Here is a 15,456-nt window from a genome sequence, read left to right as displayed (position 1 = left end):
CCAATGGGATCTCCTACGAGACCTTCCCGGTGGAGTCAAGGGCGTCATCGCTGACTTCCATCGTCGAGGTGTCCGTGTGATCATCCCGTACAATCCATGGGATATTGGAACTCGTGACGAGTCTGGACTGGAAGAAATGGTACGCATGTACAACGCCGACATCACGACGCTAACGAAAGTAGTGGGTCATAGAACATTACATCAGCAGTTTTTTTTTCCTTACCGTAATTTAACATCAAGAGACCACCTGAGAGCGTCTTCTCGACCGACAACATTCAAACTATATTTATTAAACAATAGATAATTTTTTTTAATATCTTCTCTTAGCCACCAAGAAATCAGTCAGCACCGCCAACTAGGCTTTAGATCGTAAGCTTTGAGTTCTGCGATATGGTTAGATAGGAGCTTGTCGAAGTGTAGTTGCCACACTGGATGGCTATGAGTTCACACTGGATAACTATAAGTTCTCACGTTTGGCTAAGTACTTCGAGATAGATCTCTCCTTACGGTGCCATTCGGCATGGGCAGCGGATGCACCATACGAACGGAATCGCTTGTTGCATCTTGGATAGGGACACAGCAGATCAACTTCATCTTCTGACGACGAACCCGAATCCTAGTTCAAGACCATTTCCAACACAGGTGCGCGCATCTTGAAACCAGGAAGCACATCACCACCGTCAAGATCTCTCCACGCACTGTTGTCAGAGCATTGTACGTCTCCATTGTCGTCAAGATAGTACTCATACATCCGTTGAAGGTCTGGGCGTGGGTCGATCAGCCAACCCAACTGGACGCTGTGCTGGAAATAATCATTTCGCATCTTTCCATCAAGAGCGCTAAGTTTAGAGCCTCGACCAGAGAGCTCATCAATCTCAATAACAAAGGTGGGGGGACATAGGGATCGCCACGATACGTCCACATCTGCTCACGAGTCAAATTCCTGTCATCATGTCGCGGAGTGTATGCCACGTCGGGCATTCTCACGTTGGGCTTTCCGGGACGCGGCTCCAGAATGAACGCCCCTTGCGAGGTTGTCACTCTGCCTCCTTCTCCAGACCACGTCGCCCATTCATCCAAAACTCTAGCGATCTTGGCCGCTACCTTCATATTGCCATACACGACCATTCGATAGGGACAGAAGCGGCCTTCTCCAGGATAGTCCTTGACGTAGCACAAAGTCGTCTTCGTTTTTCAAGTCGCGCACGAGTCGCGTAAGGACGTCTTCGTGAGGTGTCTGCTTGCCCTCCATCGCTGCTCTTTCTCACTGGTTGCTTTGCTGACCGAGAAATTCCACGATGGGGTCCACACTTTTTAAGGTCGGACTTTCGAAGGAGGCTGACAAAAATGTGGAGCCAAGGCCTCATTGCAGAGAGCAAGCGACAAGTTAAATGCGGCAAAGGATGCCTGAGTTGTTTGAAAAGCGTAGCATACTGCTCGCCGTAAGACCGCAGGGGGTGCAAGCGATATGTAGATTAGTAATAAGCTTCGAAGTAGGCATAAAAAGTAATGAATGCGGAGCTTTACCTTCTATTATAATATTTTATTATGATAAAAATAAAGTTAGTAATTTACAAAGATGACGTACTCACCTGAACAATACGAACTTAACAAAGAGCGAATCAAAGCCGCATACAAGCGGTACTATGTAAAAACAAGTCAAACGCGACTGGCTAAGCAGCGATCATATGATGAGAAGAATCGCGAAGAAATTCGTGCTCGTAAGAAGAAGAATTACTTAAATAAATCCGAACTTGACCAAAGCGAACTTAGCTTATTATTTAATTTTTCGCAGATATAAAGTCAGCCCTAATATAAAGTCGATCCTGATACAAGATCCGATAATTATAAAGTCGATTTTCACGAGATTAATACAGACGAAGATATATGTTTGCATACGAACTCGCAGGATTAAAGAGATTTAAATATCCAAGCTGTCAAATAGGGTAGCAGCTACAGGGTTAAGGCTCGAGGTAGAGCTGGTAAGATGGTATATGCTAGCAGCAGATCACGTTCAGTCAACAAAAAATTGGTGGCTTAGCAGAACAATGTTTCAGCTGAAACGCTTGAGAAGCATATGTCGCCTGACTATAAGGCTGATCCCAAGTACCGTTTTTACACTGGTTATCACATGGAATCAGACCTATATGAGGATGTCGAGGCTACTGATTTCTACGATAAGCTCGAGAACGTTCTTTCGACCCAGGCAAGTGCTTTTAAGGTAAATATTGCTCTTGGGTACGAACTTGTGAGCAAGACCAATCCTGATGATACTCCCTACTTCAATCCGAATCTCGCTAACACTTATGTGTTCAATAAGCCTGTCGCTATCAACAGCAAGGCTGATATTCGAAAGAAGGTGATTTCGCAGATTTTACTGATCCCGCTACACCACAATGGTGCGCGTGCCCGGATCTTTTGGTGACTCGGAATTTCACCGTGAGTCCCAAGAAGATGCTCAAGTGAAGATTGAGCCAGGGGAAGAGGCGTCGTCGGAGGTCGGATCGACGAAGATGCTGCTGAATGAAACAAGATCCGCGGATCGATGGAGTTCTGGGAGCTCTGTCGACGGAAGAGGGGTGGATCCGGATCCGGATCTAGAAGAAAAACCTCTCTATCCTCCCCAGGTCCCCTCGGAGACCCCTGTGGAGCTTGACGCAAGTCAAGGTCCGCTAACAAAACAAGGGAAAGTAAAGGCGAAACGGTATGCATTTCCAGATTCACCGGTTAAGCCAACACTGTACCTAAACCCAACCCCGCTAGTCGAAGAAACGAGAAAGAAGACGAAAACGAGTAAGACTACGCGGAAGAAGATGCAAGCTCCAGAGTCGGAAGAAGACCAAGCTGATAGCTTATAGTTTAACCGAGGGGGTGCGTTGCTTTGTAAATGACGACCCCAAGATTTTGTTTATGAATATGTTCAAATACATTGGTGATGTATCGGTGAAGATCCAACAGTACAATGTCGATAGTATAAGTCGCTTCTGCAGAAAATCATCAATGCACATGGTCTGACAGGTATGGAAGTCCCAGGCGCTAATTCTAATAAAAAGTACAAGATGTCGGATGTGAAGAGCTAGATTAAGGGAGGGAAGTATGATAACTTCTTCCACTTCGATAACAGTCTTGGTTTTAGTAAGCAAAGGTCTGATTATGGGAAACTGAAACAGCAGCTTGACCAGGTACCAGTATTCGGCTTCAATTCTGGTCGATACGATATTGACTTAGTTAAGAAGGCTTTGTTTGCCGTAATTGGTACCGACAACATCAAATCTGTCATCAATACCCCCAGCTACATGTGCACTGCTACATCAGACATGAAAATGATTTGAATCACTAACTATGTACCAGCTGGTACCAGCTACAAAAAGTATATTACAGCATATCTCGGTGGCTGCGAATGCGATGCCAAAATTAGATGTGTCTGTGGTCATGGTCGGGGTCTTTTCCCTTACGAGTACATTACCGCGTTCAATGTACTAAACCAGACGGCTATCCCGCCTATAGCAGCTTTTGATAGCAAGCTCCGTGGAACAAGCATCGCCAGCGATGACTACGAACGAGTGAAATTCGTGCGGGATTACTACGAGATGAAATCGATCAAACCTACTGATCTGGTACAATAATCAGGACGTAGTCCCTTTCACCAAAGCTATCAAGGCTCAGTGAGAGCTATTTAAGCACTTCGATATCAAGGCTCAGCGAGAGCTATTTAAGCGCTTCGATCTGGATGTGTTTGCAGATGGAGTGTCTCTACCTGGCCTTTCCGAGAAAATCATGTATCAGACCTGCTTCAATAATCTCCAATATCCGGATAAGAAACCTGCTAACGCATTCCAATTTCCAGCTAAGCGCATGTCTGGCTACAAGAGTCAGGATGCTAAGGCAAAACAAAATTTCGGTATGACACTCGAGCACGTGAATACATTGCTGCAAAAGCAAAATTATCTGTGTGATCTATGCTACTGTCAGCTGACTGCTGATACCGCTTCAGCGGATCGTATCAACAATAATGTTGACCACATCGACAGTAATATCTTGGTCAACTGCGTTAAGTGCAACACCACTCGAAAAGACATGTCGCGTAAGGGGTTTCGGTATAAGAAGTTGCTTAAGTTCAACTCGGACAGACTGGCCTACTCGATCGACAAGGAGGAGAAGGATATCTACTCTAAGACAAAGGCTAACATCGCTGGAGGTCCATCTATTATCTTCAATCGCTACGCTAAGCGTAATGAAACGAAGATTCGCGGTGGTAAGGTCTGTAAGAAAATTATCAGATACGATGCTAGCGCTCTATACCTATGGGTCATTGGTAATGGGATGCCATGCGGTCCATTGACTACGGTTGAAGCGTATGACGGTAACATCGATGATATCAAAGCAGACAAGGTACTTGACTTTCTTGAGTGCGATATTCGAGCACCAGAATATCTCAAACAGTACTTTGGTGAGATGACTCCATTTTCAAGAATGCACTGATCGACTGTACGAAAGAGAGCGTCATTGGTAAGCACATGTTCGTTCACAATGAGGCGCACAAGCAAAGCCGAGCAAAACCAGCTCGCAAGTGGATTGGTAGCTACTTTGGTGAAAAGATTCTTAATCCTGATGGGTTTGAGACTGTCGTATCGGATTACATCACGCTACAAGCTACAAACAAGGGCTATAGACTATCGAAAAAAGTAATTCTATTATCACCTACGCTCAAAACAAAACAGCGCTCAACTACTACTATGACAAACGTCGAGTACTTGATGATCGTATCACGCCTTGATATTTAAGCAGGTTGCCACTGTTTTTTTTTTTAATTTAAATATAGATCATTGACGCGCTACTAAAGAATCTCTACTATGACTCCAAAACCGGTTTTATCGGAGCTCAAGCTCTGTATCAGAAGGCAAAGGAGTTACATCCTAAGATACCTTTCACAATAGTAAAGGATTGGTATGGGAGTCAGGCCGATATTCAACGATTTCAGGAGCAAAAGAATAAATCAATGGTTTCAACAAAGCTTCGCGTAACCCCAGCTCGTGGCAAATTGATCTTGCGTTTTGGGAGAAACGGCCTATTTTGACTGCTATCAACACCAACTCAAGACTGGGGTACGCAAAGCTCTTACGAAACAAGACGGTAGCAACTGTGGTAGCAGCGCTTAAAGCGTTTGTTCGTCTCCATGAAGTTGATATCCTAACAAGTGATAATGAAAGCGAGTTCATGAGCTCACAGGCTCAGAAATTTTTCCAAACTAAGAAAATTGAGCACTACAACAACGAAACCGGTGAATACGGAGCCATGGGTAAATTTGAACAATTGAACAGGACCTTAAAGCAGAGACTAACTAAAAAGTCCCCCAAGAGAATTACGCAAAGCTTATCACTGATGTTATCAAAAACTACAATACCACGTTTCATCGCTCGATTGATATCACCCCAAATAAGGCAAAAGGCAAGTAATGGATGCAGATCTGAGTCATAATCAGGTGGAAGCCGAAATAATTGATAAGGAGTTTGACGTCGGATCAAGCGTATTATACCGTCTCAAAAAGCAAAGAAGCTGCTCGATGGAGCAAAGCAGTCTATAAAATCGCTGGAATTGATGGCTACCGCGTCCAAATCCGTTCGAGAAATCAGCATACCCTCTACAAGGCGTCAAACGATCTTAAAATGGTTAAAACAGAGACTACAAATGCTACTATTAATCGAGGCGATATTCTCGAGGCGGACAAGATCTTGGGTCACAAAACGATACGCTCTGGAAAGTATAATTATCTGGTGATATGGGTCGGTGATGAACCTGACTCCTGGGAGCTACACGATAATCTGCGACTGGTCAGCAAAAACAGGAGATCAACGCTTGAAAAGAAGTATTGGGGCTCAAGAAAAAGCTGACGTAGTTTCACCCCGCGCCACAAAAATAAGTCGTAATTAGCTTGTAAATAAATTTGATAGAGAAATTCTCTGTAAGCTTTTGACTCAAGTATATAATCTCAAATATTTTTTCTGAGCGTTTTGGGAAATCTGACTTAATACATAGCAATAAGATAGTAATGTGCCCAAGTTGTGTAGAGAAAGAACGTGAGCTTGTTAAGATTAGACGTAAGCTTCGGGTTATTCAGGAGGTGAGTCAAATCAAGAATAAGTTGCTGAATCTTGGTGCAGCCGCGAATTTCCGCAAAACAGTAGTAAATCGTCAGTATCACCATGACTTGGAAGCAAATTTTGGAGTTCCGTTCCATTACATTAAGGATCATTATAAAAATCTTCTAAATGAGCGAAATCGTATCTGTCATTCGTATCTACCCTTTCGTCATGACTCAGTTATGCCGAGCTACTGGTAAGAGTATGTAAGGCTGCTTATTTCATAATTTTATGATTTGTTTGATATAGACACAATATTTCCAAATTTTTCATCTCTCGCCCAGAGAGAGCAAAAACGGCAGGGGCTTCTTGACAAAGTTCAGCGTCGCGTTCGACAAGCTAAAGCTAAGCGAGAGATGTAAAGATCATGTGGAGGCGCGATCATGGGTTAAGAATTTGTTTAACGCCAATCCTAATTGGGTGGCGCTTCGAATTAAGCCAATTAAGCGTAAAACGCATACGGATGACAATAGATATTTCATTGGTGAAAAGGGGTCATTAATTGCAGCCAAAACGGGTAGAAGGAGTAAGACTTGTCAATCTATTGACTGGGTGGCTACAGAGGAGAAGACTACGGACATCTGGTATGATGGCGAAAGTAAATCAATCGATGAGAGCAGTTATATGAGACTTGAAGACCCCCTTTATCATGTTTTACTAACGCGAAAACGAAAAATCGCAGATCCAATTGAAGGTGATAATGCATTCCATACAAGACAACGTCTTGAAGACAACTTCGCGTTTGACACATCGACTTCAACCTCATCAGATCAAGTTGATAATAATAATCGATGGCTTTGGTCTATTTTCAAGAATAAGCCAGTGCTTGAGTCGGCTGGCTTGGAAAAGAAAAGCATTCCTATCCTCAAGAGCATGGGTAAAACATCTCAGATGAATAGAATTGTGTACGTGTGGATTAATGGTTCATCAATTAGTGTATTTGGTACTGATAGTGGAAGAATCAAGCCAGCGATTACTAAAAAAAAGTCGATTGGAGATCAACATTACAAGAATTTATCGATTTAGTGAAAGATCGTGACGATATCGATCTATTTACTAACTAAGACACCACCAAACTTGCAAAGGCGTTTGTGCCATGCGATGGTGAGGCTCGCCATGGAATTAAGATTGGAATTGATGAAGATATGAATAGTTCTCTAACTAGTGCTGATAACGATGCGAAGAAGTTTCCTATGGACTACTACAGCAAAATAGTATCTGAAGGAGCTCGAATTCCTTTTAGCCTGAAACCAATAGTAGATACCAAAAGTGGTGTGAAAGCTAAAAAAAATAACTACTTTAGTGATTTTACCGCAGAAAAACCTTTTTACATTTGAACCCACGAGAACAAAGCGGTTTCTGGCAAGGCTTTCAACGATCTTATGAAAACCATTAGATGAATGGACACTTTCAATAGCCTGATGATCGGGTTTGAAGACATAGAGCGATATTGCTATGAGAATGATAATCCACCATTGAAAGCCAATCTTCAGATATTGAATCGAGCCATCCTCGACAATACAAAATCGACAAATACATCAGCTCGAATCAAATCCTCTGAGGGTACTCATTATCGCGATGCCACTTTGCAAACTCTCCACGATGACTCAGAATCTGCATTCTTGAAGTATGGCGAAGCTCAGAGGAAATATGATGAGGCGAAGCGAGCACTAAAGGGTAATGACTTAAAACCTGCCAGGTCAGCGTCGAAGGCGGCAACCGCTGCCATGAAAGCGACCAAGGCTGTCTATCAAATTAAGGCCAAAGGCTTCTCCGATGATAAAACCTACACCGAGGTTAATCAGGTAACGACACCAGGCGTGGGGTCAGGGTTTAAGCGGAAGCTTCAGGGTCGTGGGCTAAGAGGTGCTGGTGTCGCCCCGCTTTAAGGAGTTGTCCGTCGCGGAAGAACATACAACCTCAATGAGATCCAAGGTATAGCCACCCCATCCGCATACATCTATCGTCATCTCGGTTTAAGTACATTCGGATCCCCGATCTTGATAACAAAACAAGGCGATTCTTGTATCCCTTGTAAATTTCTTTTTTTTATTCACTGATATTTCTATGATAGCTGACTCTCCTTTATCATTTTTCGTAGGTAGGAAAACGCTATCTCCCAGAACCACAATTTGATCGGCCCGCAGAAGTGCTGGCTCAACGATTTGACCTGGTTCATCAGTTGTTAAATTCGTTTTTAGCTTTTTGCTTGGTCCGCAACCCATGGTTATTAGGACTGTGGTCTATACGTTACCAAAGAAACGTTTTTGAGAACCAAGAAGCGGTGTATGGTTTGGAAGTATCGATAGGTCCATGCCTGTTTTCGCTCAATATTACCATGGTCGTACTTACTGAATGCTCTCAATGGCGTGATGTCTCGATACTGTTACCACTTAATACCGCTTAATACCACCAAAAGATACAGCTCGACCATCATCAAACACAACATTATATTTCTTTCTTTTCTCATCAAAATACGAAATGTGAATGGCATGGTCTATTTTAGAGATGATACCTTTGCTTCCAAGTCCTCAATTCGAATAAAGAGATGTTAAATCATTTTCATATTGTACGCTGCAATTTGACTGTAATCAACGATAAGCTGTGTTTTGGCTGGTTCGAACGATGGGTCTTCGCCTTCCTGAATATCCTCACGATAGAAAACACTGATTCAATCGGTTAGGTGGGCTGAGACAAGGTCTTGAGCTATGAGGCCCACCTCTTGACCAGGTCTATTTTCTGATTCAATTCAGTCATACAAAACTACATCACAATTATCGTAGAGAATTTTGATGCGTTCAAGCGGCCAAGATTGAATTCTCCTCTTCAATCTGCGGTCACTCGTCATCGTCATGGCTGTAGAGGCAAGGTATCCTCCGAATATACCCGCTACTAAATATGTGATCGGGCCAAGAGCGGATTATGTAGATCCACTATCTGTTATGAGGCGATACACTGTCGTTCCGCCTGCTCCAAAAACAAAACTGTTGCTGCCAGGGACGTGCAGCGGAGCTGAAGGACTTACCCTACCAAGACTAAGACGACCTGTGGTAGTTAGAATCATCGACGTCGGGTTATTGACCCCAAATCTGAGGTCGTTTTTGTGATGTTCCCGATCCATGAGGCACTCGCTGTGGTTGATCGATTGCCATTATGGACTTGGATCTGAAATAGAACAGGATTCGTATTCGACCCGGTTAGAGTCATCATTCGTGTCTAAGAACCTCCAATCCACTACCAGTGATCGAGAAATATTCATTTGTTACTGTAGAGTTGATCCCAAGCTCTGTCAGCGATCCTACTGCTGTTATATATCATTGGTTTCCATACGCTTAAACCCCATTGATAACGCCGGAGCAGCTGATATCCCCACTCGTTGACAGATTATTGAACGAGAGGGTAGTCGGAATAGATGTTAAAAAGCTTGATAGGGCATAATACGTCGAGCCCTGGCGCAAGTCCGTGCAGATCAGAGTAGTAGCTGTTACCGAACTTAGGCCTCCGATATTCGAGCTTGAGTCGCATAATAGGAACTTATTTGGCGTTGCGGTACCAAAACTAACTCCGTTTATGTATTCAAGAAGTCACTAATCGTAGGCTGGCGATATTCTCGACAATCGATGTAGCTTAAAGTGCCTGTTATCGATATCGAGCGCGATAATCCACTGAACGATAAATTTCCATCGATCGTATAAGACCCGACAAAGAGCCGAGAGACGTTATATTGGGTTGGGATCGGGTTTGTAACGTTCCAGTAATATTAGAAGCTCCAAAGCTATTAATTCCGCTGATATTGCCGGACAAATTAGCCCATCCTGTAATCATCCTTGCTCAAATATAGGTCTGCGCATAATCGTATGTTCGATAGCCACTCGAGTCTAGCGAAATAAAGAATGAAGGATTATAAATGGATGATTGAAATGTAGGCTGTGGATATGAAAAACCGGAGCTCAATTTGTTTAATCCCATATAGATCAAACGATTTTAGTCATGAGTGCTATATCTGACTTCGAGGCTTCGATTCCGAAAAAAATCAAGTCTGCTTCGATGGGTGATATCCCCGCATTGGAAATGAAAGCTTTGCTTAGAATGGTTGTGCTCGGTCCAAGCCAAAGGAAAGGGAAGAACAATCTTTGTATGTTTATTCTCAAGCATTCGCCTCACGTATTTGCTCATCTAACTATCATTGCTCGTAATCCCCATCAAAGCTAATCCCATCAGCTTTATGAGTATCTCCGGGAAACGTTGAAAGATTTATCACATTTGCTGACCCAGATAGCCCTCCTAAAGTAGATCAGGTGCGTCATACTCCATTAAGCTCCAACAAACCGGAGCTTGTTATCATCGATGACTATAGCAATGATAAACTACTTCAGAAGAATATCTTCTCTCATTACTATACACATGGGCGACACTTTAAACTCTTAACCATATTCCTAAGCCACAGCTACTTTGCCACTGATAAGATGATTCGGTTGAATTTGGAGTACGTAGCGATTCTAAGAGCGAATTCGAAGCGTGATTTACAGATGGTTGTAAAGAATTTAACATCAAAGGCGTTTATGAACGATTAATCGTCTATTCTACCACGTGAGAGCGAGAGGGCGCATCCTCAGGATCTCAGGGTAGTTTCGAAGCCGATAGATCGCGATAGAGAGTTTAAAGGCTAAAACGAGCTGTTCTTAATATAGCAAATATTAAGGATATCATAATTACTACAAGTAATAGGAATGTGCAATTACATTTTGGATAGTGGATTAAAGTGTAAGGCAAAGCCATCGCAAGAGCGTTGTGGTATGCACACATTATTGAAATTCCCGCCCACTGAAATTTGCTCACCAGAAGTCAGTGAAGATGTGATGAAAAAATCATTTCAGCTCCGATGAATGAAATAATCACTTGTTTGTGCGGATCATCAATAGAGAGATGGAACTTTGCAAAGCACTGTAATAAAGAAAAACATTCGAAGTGGATCAAGACAATGCCATATCCGCAAGGTCTTGGTTGGTGGGTCCGGACTATAGTAAATGGTAAGCAGGCTACTTTATTAATAATTTTTTTTTTCAAAACAAAGTTCACTATGTATATAGATACACATAACTAATAACAAGTCGAACGAACTAACTTTTGGAAATACAAGGGCACACCGATCGAAGAAGTATATGCTTCTAATTCCGGGTATTGTCGATGGATGCACAACCAACCCAGTCTCAATATTACTAAGGATATCAAGATTTTCCTTCACTCCAAGTTTCTTAGCAATGCTACTTATATGATGAATTTGGGCAAGGACAAGGAAACGACGCTAAAGCAGATTAGTCACACCGATACTAATAGTATCGATTGGCTTCGTAAGAACCCATTCGTAATTGATAAATGTCCTAAGCTACTCAAGAAACTTAATTAAGCGATATAATATATTTAAAATATTGTGCCTATGACAAAAATTACTAAAACATTTTATAACTAAGCCGTGGTAAAATCTAAAATTGTCCCGGTTAAGCGATCCAGCGTTACCTCTTGTTCGCTCACAACCAATACAAGCATGTTGGTTCCCTGACAACCAGCGTTGACACCCTGAACCTGAATAGCCTGCGGTACATCACGCTCCATCAGGCAGCTAACGTCAGCGATAAGGACGCGGTTAGTTAGAGACCACGTCTGATAGTCAAGAAGACCATTCACCAGCTCGGGCGTTAGATCACCGTTAATCGAAGTAATCTTAGCGATCTCTTTAGCAAAGTGGTGGAAGTCTTAGTCATGGCTGATGTCGAAAGTCTGTTGCGAACAAACGCGGACGTTAAAGTTGCGAATGCTCGAGCCAGGGTGAAGAGTCCAAGGAGCCGAATCGAAAGGACTCTCAAAACGCTTGGACAGCAGTAGAAGCAAAACTACCGGTCTGTTTGGCAAAAGGAGGGAGGATAGCATACTTAGCGTATTTAACAGAAGCCGAAAGCTGGAGATCAAAGCAGCATTGAGCTGAGTCGACGCCTTACCAATACCAGCGCGCTGGTAGAACCATTGGGCATAGCAATCGTTGTATCGAACCTTTTTAACGGGCTTAGAGACTATGGCCTGAGGGTTCTCCAAATGAACGAAAGGAACATACAGTCGAGAAGTGGTGGAAGGCATGTAGGCTCCAACAATTGTAGCCTCAAACGAGTTAGTCGCAGCACCCCCAGAAACCGCAATGGAATCAGCGACACTGAGAGAATTGTACATTGGATTTGGATTGGTCGCATCAGCAACCATTACTGGACATACATTGCCACTCGATAATGTTGTTCCCGTTAGCGTCATATTTCTCGATGCATCAACATCAATAGCTGAAGTGCCTTGGTTAACGCGGAAATGAAGCCGAATATGTGGATCAGCCATCAAGTCAAGCTCCTTGAAAATCGGATGTAAATCAACAAGCTTAATCTTAAGCATATAGCTCCACGTCCCCACAATAACACCAGGTGAATCAGCGCCAGCTACGAACGCACCGCGACTACGTTGATTACAATGGTAGTGGTGGCAGACGCAGCACCAGTAGAAGGCCACGATGTAGATGAGTCAGCTCCAGCATTTGAAGGGATAGAGATAAGACGCTTAGTAAAACCATCTTTTGCTACCTATGACGTAGCATAAATAGTACCGGCGGGGAAGGTAGTAGAGACTGCTGTGTTATTTAAATACCGTCTCCGGTAGTAGCGGCTTCACTACTGTACTTGGTTGATTGAGCAGCATTTGGGTATAGAAACGCTTCAGCACCATGCTTCGGAACATACTGAGGGCTGTTCCCAGTCTGAGCACCGATATTGCTCCAAAATAGCTTGTAGTCTGCCATCGAGACAATGGTTTTACAATTGAGCTCAAGCGACATCGAATCGATGACGTTAAAGTGCCACTCTTGAGACCAACGCAAAATCGGTTGGCGGTATTATGTATATTTGTAGCGTGCGTGTTCTTCGTCGAAACATTGTACGGTAGGATAATGTAAGCATCGCGGAGATAGGCAAATCCCTCACTACCATTAATCTGGGACGTAGCGTCGATAGTGAAAACACCGTTCGGTACGAACCTTGGTTAAGATCGATAACATAAGACATGAGCTTGCCAGAGGAGACCTTAATCTCCGGATCACTCTTGAGCGAGCTCTGGTGAAGATATTGGTCGAAAAGTTTTTTTCCATACATCGTTGAATCTATGTCTTGATCAAAATAGTTTTGCTAAATTTATTATTATGAACAGCCTTGTTAAGCCAATTACCAGTGATCACGATCTCATTGAACTCGCTGAGAAGATGGTGGCTCAGCTCGATAATATTTTCGAATCAAGTGAGATCTCTCAGCCGCTTCCGAAGAATGGATCATATCTGATTTTACTACGACAACCTAACATGGATGTAGGACACTCGACAGCTGTTCACAATGGCAAATATTTTGATAGCATGGGAGAAGCGGCACCTACGAAGTATGGAGTCGGGCGATATAATACCAAACAATATTAAAGTTTGTAGGCCAATTGCGGACCCTTCTGTATGCTTTAGTTATATTCCAAGCAGCGCAACAGATTTAAGAACATGAAAGATCTGAATTTCTCAATTCTGTATTTAAGAACATGAAAGATCTGAATTTCTCAATTCTGTATTTAAGAACATGAAAGATCTGTATTTCTCAATTCTGTATTAAATATGTTTTAGGGAATATAGCAATAATGTATCGCGAACTGACGATTTCCAGCGAAGTTCCAGCCGCCAAGCTGACCAAAGCTCTCAAGACAGGCAATCTAAGCCTTACTGCAAACCAACTCAAGGGTGCAGGCCCTGTTATTCATATCCACCCAGCTTCGTATGAGAAAGCGCTAAAGGCTCGCAAGGCAGGTCGTGGTGTTAGACTTGATATCACACCTCATGAGATCAATAAATGATACAGGAATCTCCAAGGGGGATCCATTTGGAGTAAAATCAATTTGGTTTATCGACAGCATTCAAATTTGTAAAAGACAGCGGATTGCTTTCAAAAGGATTAGCCGCGGCGGTTCCGGCTCTTGCGTTTGCGTTTGGGGCCTCTCAAGCAGCAATCCCAGCGAGAGCAGCTATTAAGTCATTGACCAGAGTTGGGTTAAACGACTCTGACCGTAATATAGAGATAGTGGGAGGACGTGTATCTATAGCGGATGTTAAGTCGCGCCAAAACGGATCTCGGGTATTCTAAACGTAAGAGGGTTCTAACTGGTGCAGTCGATGCAGGTGATAAGCTTCTACTATAAAAGGCAGGCAAACGGAACATGAAACTCTAATCAAGTCAGTGCGAGGTGAGGTAAAGTGACGTTATGGTATGGGAGTTTCTAGGAAATTAGCTAAAGGCAGTCCTGAAATGAAGGCTAAAATGGAGTTGAATAAAAAAATTAGTCATTCGATTAGATATTTTTTTGGACGAAGCAGAAGCATGATGCTCACTGAAGTGTCGTGGAACTTAACCATTGTGTCATTCTAACTAAAGATTTAGATCTTAATTGATGTGCGCGCTCCATTATGCCAGTTCATCCAGGCATATTGACTTGGCTTATAGCTGATTAATTAACCTACCTGAGCATCACCACGATCAAACACACTAAGAACATCACCAGAGGCTACATACTCGTTCTTAATTAGATCACAACGAGCGATGTAAGAAGATGTAGGATGGATCTGAGGAGTTGTATTACTGAACTAAGCACTTAAAAGCCGGTGCAGGCACTGAAGGATACGTACCAGTAGTTAATCCTACTATTTTACCAAAAGCGACATTATCGATGATGATGCGAGGGACACGCGTTGTTGATGACAAACCAGTACCGCCTGACAAATAACGACCACTTGCCGGAAGTGCCACCAGCAGTAGGAAGTGTCGTTGGCGTAGCGCTAAAATCGAATTGGGCAGCATAATCACACTGTTTTCCGTTAGTTGAATATAGAAAACGTTTTCACCCGATGAATTAATTCAATACGCTCCATCATTTACGAGAGCTGTCTGAATGCTTTGATTTATATCCGTATAACTGTAAAGACCACCCATCAGGCAAGTTAACAGATACAGTGGATGTGGTTCCAGCTGTCGAAACTTCAATTTTAAGAAATTATTCCAGAATTGAGGGGCGTCAATGTTGTATTCAGAGTTATACATCGAAGTCTCTTAAACTACACATGCTACATCATTAGAATCGGCAGCTCTACCTGGGAAGCTGTATTTCCATGTGCTGTTGTATCCGTCTTGAGCGAGGATAGTGGAATCGAGTTTAACAAACGAAGTGCACATGATTTATGTATATTGATTCACTCAAAATATTT

At 42.8% G+C, this 15,456-nt stretch overlaps 3 protein-coding genes across 3 annotated transcripts; all 3 read left to right on the top strand.

Annotated features, from left to right (window-relative positions):
- Positions 1 to 11,952: 11,952 nt before the first annotated feature.
- On the top strand, positions 11,953 to 12,548 carry PITG_12416 (uncharacterized protein; the record flags this gene model as incomplete). The annotated part of the gene is made up of 5 exons (XM_002900265.1): positions 11,953 to 11,966; positions 12,018 to 12,041; positions 12,146 to 12,258; positions 12,351 to 12,429; positions 12,473 to 12,548. 5 exons carry the CDS (start codon positions 11,953 to 11,955, stop codon positions 12,546 to 12,548), a joined length of 306 nt encoding a protein of 101 aa, XP_002900311.1.
- Positions 12,549 to 13,015: 467 nt separating this feature from the next.
- On the top strand, positions 13,016 to 13,635 carry PITG_12415 (uncharacterized protein; the record flags this gene model as incomplete). Its single annotated transcript, XM_002900264.1, has 5 exons — positions 13,016 to 13,026; positions 13,082 to 13,088; positions 13,141 to 13,210; positions 13,251 to 13,305; positions 13,377 to 13,635. The coding sequence occupies 5 exons, from the start codon at positions 13,016 to 13,018 to the stop codon at positions 13,633 to 13,635; spliced, it is 402 nt and encodes a 133-aa protein (XP_002900310.1).
- A 206-nt stretch (positions 13,636 to 13,841) lies between these two features.
- PITG_12414 (uncharacterized protein) lies at positions 13,842 to 14,358 on the top strand (the record flags this gene model as incomplete). The annotated part of the gene is made up of 3 exons (XM_002900263.1): positions 13,842 to 14,013; positions 14,112 to 14,264; positions 14,351 to 14,358. 3 exons carry the CDS (start codon positions 13,842 to 13,844, stop codon positions 14,356 to 14,358), a joined length of 333 nt encoding a protein of 110 aa, XP_002900309.1.
- Between the last annotated feature and the right edge of the window lie 1,098 nt (positions 14,359 to 15,456).

The sequence above is a fragment of the Phytophthora infestans genome, genomic scaffold (genome assembly GCF_000142945.1).
Source record: "Phytophthora infestans T30-4 supercont1.26 genomic scaffold, whole genome shotgun sequence".
Lineage (NCBI taxonomy): Eukaryota > Oomycota > Peronosporomycetes > Peronosporales > Peronosporaceae > Phytophthora > Phytophthora infestans.
This window is presented reverse-complemented; position numbering and strand designations above follow the sequence as displayed.